This window comes from Onychomys torridus, chromosome 6, assembly GCF_903995425.1.
Source record: "Onychomys torridus chromosome 6, mOncTor1.1, whole genome shotgun sequence".
NCBI lineage: Eukaryota > Metazoa > Chordata > Mammalia > Rodentia > Cricetidae > Onychomys > Onychomys torridus.
The window spans coordinates 70,236,547-70,243,882 of record NC_050448.1 but is presented as its reverse complement, the minus strand read 5'-3'; the positions used below and the strand labels follow the sequence as shown (position 1 = coordinate 70,243,882).

Genomic DNA, 7,336 nt, shown 5'->3' with positions numbered 1-7,336 from the left:
TCACCACAACCGGCTAATCCTAATTCCTTACTAACAGGAACAGTAACAACAGTTAACATCCTGAGCCACCACATCAAACAATCTCAGATTGACTATGGACATAAAAATATTAAGGGGTGGGGGAGCGCACACGCCTTTAGTCCCAGCACTCAGGAGGCAGAGCCAGGTGACCTCTGTGAGTTCGAGGCCAGCCTGGTCTACAGAACAAGATCCAGGACAGACTCCAAAAACTGCACAGAGAAACCTTGTCTCAAAAGAACAAATAATAGAAGAAACTGACAATTAGAACAGGATTTTAAGATGCAAAGCTGATTGTCAGTAACATTTCAGAAAGAACGTGCCTCTCATTTATGTAGCTACCCCTCAACACTAACCTTTATGTAGATCCTGGGAACTGCTTTTCTTGTTGACAGCATCCATGAACTTCTGGACATCCTGAGCTGATTTTCTTAAGGCAGCCATAGCTTCACGGAGCTGTAGGAAAATGGAAGGGAGGGGGGAGGGGATGCAGTTATCAGGAGTTAAGACACAATGAGAAGGCCAGGGACTTAGGGAGACAGCGCTAACATGCACAGGGACCCCTGGTTCACATCCCTAATGCTGTAGATACATAGATAGATAGATAGATAGATAGATAGATCCCTAATGCTGTAGATAGATAGATAGATAGATAGACAGACAGACAGACACAAAAACAAATAAAAAACAAGAAAAAGAATACTACCTGTGAAGACCTTGTCTTCAACAACCAAACGAGATTCAGTTATACTTGAAGGACTAGGGAGAAAGCTCATTGGGTAGGAGAGCATGCTGGGCAAGCAAGACTATCTGAGTTCATACCTCCGGCACCCATGTTGAAAACCAGTGTGGTGGTTTGAATAGCAGCCCCCACAGGCTCATATACTTGAGTGCTTAGTCACCAGGGAGGGGAACCATCTGAAAGGATTACAAGGATTGGGAGGCATGGCCTTGTTGAAGGCAGTGTGTCTCTGAGGGGGGGCTTTGAGGTTTCAAAAGCCCACGCCAGGTCCTGTCTCTATCAGGATGTAGCTCTCCAGCATGAAGATAATGAACTAACCCTCTGAAACTGTAGGCCAGGCACCAACTCAATGCTTTCTTTTATGAGCTGTCTTGGTCATGGCATCTCTTCCCAGCAACAGGACAGTGAGCAGGACACTCAGTCATAGCTTGAGTGCCTATGTGACCAGTGTTGTTGGATAGTTCAGAAGACTAGCAGCATAGCTGGAACGATACACTTAATATTCAATTAGACATACTGTCTCAAGGGAATAAGACAGAAGAAAGTGCATAGGCATGCTGACACAGAGACAGACAGACAGACCACACAGACACACAGACACAGACACACACACACACACCATACATATAAAACACAAAAACAGGAAAAGGATTTAAGAGCTGGGCAGTGGTGGTGGAGTCAGGCGGATCTCTGTGAGTTCGAGGCCAGCCTGGTCTACAGAGCGAATTCCACACAGAGAAACCTGTCGGGGGGGGGGGGGGGCGCGGGGGAGAATGGCCAATAGCTAGGCAGGATTTTCGCTGGGAAGGAGGAGGACGGAGTCAGAGGAGTCATGAGCCAGACGGAGAAGAAGCAACATGGAAAGTTCACAGATGAGGTAAACGAACCTCAGGACAGCACATAGATGAACAGAAATGAATTAGTTTAAGTTATAAGAGCTGGCGCTGGAGAGATTGCTCAGTGGTTAAGAGCACTGGCTGTTCTTCCAGAGGTCCTGAGTTCAATTCCCAGCAACCACATGGTGGCTCACAACCATCTGTAATGAGATCTGGTGCCCTCTTCTGGCCTGCAGACAAATCACTGTATACATAATAAATAAATCTTTTTAAAAAGTTATTATAAGAGCTGGCTGAGCATTTAGAGTTAATAATAATAAGTCTCTGTGTGGTTATTTGGGAGCTGGCAGTCCCAACAAAAAACTCCATCTCAAAAAAAAAAAAAAAAAAAAAAAAAAAAGGGTTTGGGAGCTTGTGGTCACTTTATCAAGATACTTTCTTCCATATCTGACTCAGAAATCAATTTTAGGTGGCATTTCTTATTACTCTCTGGGATGAACTCAGCTGAAATTTATTACCATGAACAGAAGTTCTTGGTAACTTTTGTTTTGCATTCTGTTTCTGATTTGTAACATGTATGAAGTGCAAGAAGCAGCTAAGCATGGCAGCTCCAAGCATGCCCTGCTCCCCAGCTCCCTGCCTTCAGAAAGTCTATCACTGAATGGGAAATCTGCCATTGGGCGAGTTGGCCAATGAGTTCTCAGGGATCTACTTCTATCCAACAGTGCTACGATTACATACACAGCCATGTTCAGCTATTTTTTACAAGTCCTAGGGATTCAAACTCAGGTCCCTCATGCTTATGAACCAAGCAATCTTACCCAAAGAACCATCTCCTCAGCTCCTTCCTACTTCTGCATCCTGGCATATCTATGAGAAGACTATAACTCATAGAGCTTACTGCATGACAAATACATAGATGGTTAAACCCAAGGTAGGCTCACCAAAACCTACTACCATTCTCAAATCCATATTAATTTCTTAAACAAAGGGTTACACATAATCCAGGTTGGCCTTGGACTTAATATGGACATGGAGATGATCATAAACTTTCTGCCTTCATCTCTGAGTGCTAAGATCATAAGTATGTATCACAACACACTGCTAGCACATTGCTGGAATTGAACCTAGGGTTTCCTACATACTAAGCAAGCACTCTATCTACTGAGAAACTTCTACAGTCTCTCAAATTCATATATACATGAAAATATATTTATGATACTGTAATTCTTTTTAAAGACTATTTTAAAATATATCTGTAGCAGTGTAGAAAAATGGCACCTCTATCCAGGTGCCTGCAGAGCCCAGAAGAGGGATTCTGATGTCCTGGAGTGGAAGCTACAGAGAGCTGAAATCTGCCACACATAGACTAGAAACTAAATTGAAGTCTTCTAGAAATTCAGAACCTGCTTATAACCACTGATCAAAGGCATCAATCCAGGTCAGGCAGTAGTGACTCACACTTTTAATCCCAGCATTTGGGAGAAAGAGGCAGGCAGATCTCTGAGTTTGAGGCCAGTCTGGTCCACAGAGTGAGTTCTAAGACAGCCAGAGCTACACAGAGAAACTGTCTCAAAATAAAAAACAAATGAAAATAAAAATAAAAAATAATAATGAAATAAACATTTAAAAGAGCAAAACGACTCTTAAAAGTCCAAAACCAAACAAAAAAAAACAGTATAAAGTGGGTGGGGTCACATTTATTGGTAACATACAAGAGTCCGTAGGTTCAACACCCAGTACTGGGAACAGGGGGTAGTGAAAGGGTCTGGAGATCAAAAAAAAAAAAAGAGTACCTGCCAATGTTTACTCTAGATGAAGGCAGTCTAATATACTTAAGCTTTTCATCGTCTATTTGAATTTTGAAGCAGAGGTAGGCGGATCTCTGTGGTTCAAGCTAGCCTTGTCTACAGTGTGAGTTCCAGGACAGCCAGAGATACATAGGAAGACTCTGTCTCAAAAAAACTTAGAAAAAAATAAAAATGATGAAACTATGAGATGAGGCTAATGAACTTGAGCAAATGCTCATTTCCTAGAAGTAGCGTGCAAGAGAACTACTGATGATAACAGAAAGTCCCCACACCCAACACCGTCTACTTAGTGCACAGGAAGTGTGGCTATTTTATCTAAGGAAAGTCATTCTAAAGTTCACTTAATTTAAATAATTCTTGTCAGGTGGTGGTGCACACTTTTAATCCCAGCACTCGGGAAGCAGAGGCAGGCAATCTCTTTGAGTTTGAGGCCAGCCTGGGCTACAAAGCAAGTTCTAGTACAGCTAAGGTTGTTACACAGAGAAACCTTGTCTGGAAAACACAAACCAAATCCATGTGCATGGAGTTCATGAATTTCAGTCCACTGATCAGACCGTGACACTGTCATGTTGCGCTTACTTTCAGAACATTTTCATCCGTCCAAAGAGAAACTCCATGCTCACTACCCATCATTCCTTTCCCTCCACTTCCCTGAACCCAGGCACCCAGAAATCTACAGTCTGTCTCTATGGATTTGCCCGTTTTGGACATTTCATATAATCGACTCATATAACATCTGTGGCCTACACAGGTCCATCTGTTGTAGAACATGTCAGCAGTTTTACAGCTGAATAGTAAGTACGCCACTGTAAGCAGACACCACGTATTCGGCTGAACCATTCCTCAACCCGTCTGCTTCTACATTTTAGCAGTCATGAATAATGCTAAAAGAAGCATTTGTATGCTTTTTGTTTTTGAGAGTGAGTCTTCATGTAGCCCAGGCTACACAGTATTTGTTTACACTCTGTGAAGCTGTATCGCTGAGATTGGTTTAATAAAGAGCTGAATGGCCACTAGCTGGCAGGAGAAACAGGCAGGGCTTCCAGGGGGAGAGAGGAACTCAGGGTTGGATTTAGGTGGAGAGAAGACATCAACGAGACACTGAGGGAGTCAGACACACAGAATGGAGGACAGGTAAACAGCCACGTGGCAGAACGGAGATTAACAGAAACAGGTTACATCATAAGAGCTGCTTGGGAACAAGCCTAAGCTAAAGGCCGACCTTTCATAAGTAATAGTAAGTCTCTGTGTCATTATTTCGGGGCTGGCAGCCCAAAGAAAGTCCAACAAGACAGTCAAACACCACCAGGCTGTCCTGGTGTTTACCATGTAAGTGGGAGCTGGCCTTGACCCCATGATCTCTATGGCGTCACCTCCTGAATGCTGGTTTTACAGGCATGTAATACAGTTAAAAACTGGTTCTGATTTACATGTCTCCCCATGACGAGTGATGCTGAGAAATCTTCTCATGTTTTATTACCATTTACAAATCTACGAAAGCCAGGTGCTATGGTACACACATGTAACGTCAGCTGAAATCAACATTCGTAGTCTTTTTTCATATTTTTAATCAATTTTTTATTTCTTTTGTTTGAGACAAGGTCCTTCCAGGTGATCTTACTAAGGAAACAGTTTCAGTACAGAAGGAACACAAAGGAATTCAAGCCTTTACCCTCCCCACTGCTGACCATGTGCCAGCTACCATATACACCAGGGGAAATGTATGCTGTAACTGCACTATAAACCCTGAGGAAGTAGAAGGTCCCACGTGACTCAACTTTGCCATGAACCATCACCCTAGCAAGCCCGCAAATGGACTTTTACCGTGGCTTCCATGAGTCCTTACCTGGATGCATCATCAAGTAGCTGGTCAACATAAGCCACCTCAGACTCTTTCTGTACCACCCACGTCTCCAGCTCTGCTAGCTGCTTCTTCCGCTGCTGTATGCAGTCCATCTTTTCCAGTTCTTCATCAATGAACTGACGAAGTTCCTCCATTGAGATGCCCAGCTCTTCCACCACTGCCTGCTGCAGCTCAGCAATGTCTTCAGAGTCAGCTGCAGCTGTTGCTGCGTCCAAGCTAATGCACCCAGGGAGGGAGGACATGCTTTTGCCCTGCGCGGAACAAGAAACGAAATCGACTCTAAACTCTAAGCTCAACTCACAGGCAATTTCAGGCTCATCGTGAAGCGCACTCCTATCCTGCGACCCCTTGTTCACATAGTCTGTCCTCTCTCCTCCTCTCCAGAACGCGATCCCGAGATCTTCTAGGGAAATTCACCTTCTCATGCAGACCAACGGGCCTGAATAAGAACTAACAGCCTAGAGGGCTTGGAGAGCACCGATACGCAGTAGGGAGATGCTCAAAACAATGTTTCAGGAAACCGTGGAGTGCTTCTCCACAAGGCAGTCCTGTGAGCTACCGTGTTCCTTGTTAACTAGAAAGACGACTCTGTCTCTAGTCCAGTGTCCCGAGTTAACTAATTCCATCTCGGTTCCTTTACTGCTTTTCTCGCGTTACTTTGCTTCCCTGTGGAAGGTAACGCTGCGACCCGGCAGGGGGACGGCTGCACAGGCGAAGGTTCTCAGCTGCACCGGCCCCGGAGTCTACGCCCGGCAGAAAGCCGAGGAGAGAGAAAGGAAGGCAGACAGACACACAAGGCCTTTCCTGCGTGGACAGAGCGAAGCTTGCAGCAGCGAAGGCGGCCACCGCACATCCACACTGCAAAGGACGCGCGCGGGTCCTGGCTGCCGGGGCCGCCCGGGGAACGCCGCAGCCCCGGGGCCGCTCCCGCGCCTCGCCGCTCGGCCTCACGCCCACCCGCAGCCGCCGCCGCCGCCTCCGACCCGCCCGCCGCGCTCGGCCCCGCCCCGCCCTCTCCGCTCTCCGCCAAGCGTCCATCCCAGCGGCACCGCAGCCCACCTCTGTCCGTCCTCTCCGCGACTCCGGCTCCCAACCGCGCGGGCTGCGTCCCTCCACACGGACCCCAGATTTCGCCTCCAGGAATCGGCCTCGCCGACCAACACAGAACACGGTGGGAGAGGTAGCGGGGATGGGGAAACAGCGTGAGGGAGACCAGGGGGAAAAGCAAAAGGGAGGCCCGGAAGCAATGTCGCGGGCCCTTCCGGTCGCCGCGACGGTAGCCCGAAGGGGTCAAATTTCATAGCTTGGCGCTGCCTCATACGAGTTTGGAAAACTAAGGGTTCGGTCCATCAGTCCCTTTATTGTTCAGATTTTTTTTTTTTTTTTAATGTTTTGTTTGTTTGGTTTTGGTTTTTGGACGCAGAGTTTCTCTGTGTAGACCAGGCTACCCTGGAACTCACTCTGTAGACCACCTGCCTCTGCCTCCCAAAGGCTGGGATTAAAGATTAAAGGCATGTGCCACCTCTGCCTGTTCCCCTCCCTGAACCCTTTCTCTGTGTGTGTGTGTGTGTGTGTGTGTGTGTCTGTGAATATATATATTAGCTATAAACGTTTTATTTAAAAACAAAACCAAAACGTTTTTACACCTGGTCATTGGGAAGCAGAGGCAAGTAGTTATCTATTAGCACGAAGCCAGCCTGGGTTACATAATGAGTTCTAAAACAGGCAGACCTACACAGTGAGACCCTGTTCCGAAAACAAGTGTGTGTGTGTGTGTGTGTGTGTGTGTGTGTGTGTGTGTAAGAGAGAGAGAGAGGGAGAGAGAGAGAGAGAGAGATTAACCTGTGGTGGACCAACCTGACTCTATTTTAAAATTAAAAGCCATTTTGGTACAGAGTCAAAATAAATTCATTCCTGTTTTATGTAAAACTTGGATTTGACCAGGTCTTGACTGATTTTCTGGAATTTGACATGTTTTACACATTGTACCCTAACCTCCACCCTTATAAAATGACCTACCAAATAACTTTGAGATGTTCAGCCAAGTTCCTCCATAAGCAAAATT

The 7,336-nt window shown here is 45.9% G+C and overlaps 1 protein-coding gene across 1 annotated transcript; it reads right to left on the bottom strand.

Annotated features, from left to right (window-relative positions):
- Positions 1-413: 413 nt before the first annotated feature.
- LOC118585150 (histone-lysine N-methyltransferase SETDB1-like) lies at positions 414-6,541 on the bottom strand. Its single transcript, XM_036189317.1, has 3 exons — positions 6,331-6,541; positions 5,254-5,522; positions 414-474 (listed from the first exon to the last, which is right to left on the bottom strand). The coding sequence occupies exons 2-3, from the start codon at positions 5,511-5,513 to the stop codon at positions 450-452; spliced, it is 285 nt and encodes a 94-aa protein (XP_036045210.1). The 5' UTR covers positions 5,514-5,522; positions 6,331-6,541; the 3' UTR covers positions 414-449.
- Positions 6,542-7,336: the final 795 nt, after the last annotated feature.

What these genes read in the sequence shown, in the direction of transcription:
- LOC118585150 (XM_036189317.1), bottom strand. Translation starts at nt 5,513, where the DNA reads ATGTCCTCCCTCCCTGGGTGCATTAGCTTGGACGCAGCAACAGCTGCA. An exon ending in CTACTTGATGATGCATCCAG is followed by an intron (nt 475 to 5,253) that starts GTAAGGACTCAT and finishes ATTTTCCTACAG; the next exon opens with CTCCGTGAAGCTATGGCTGC.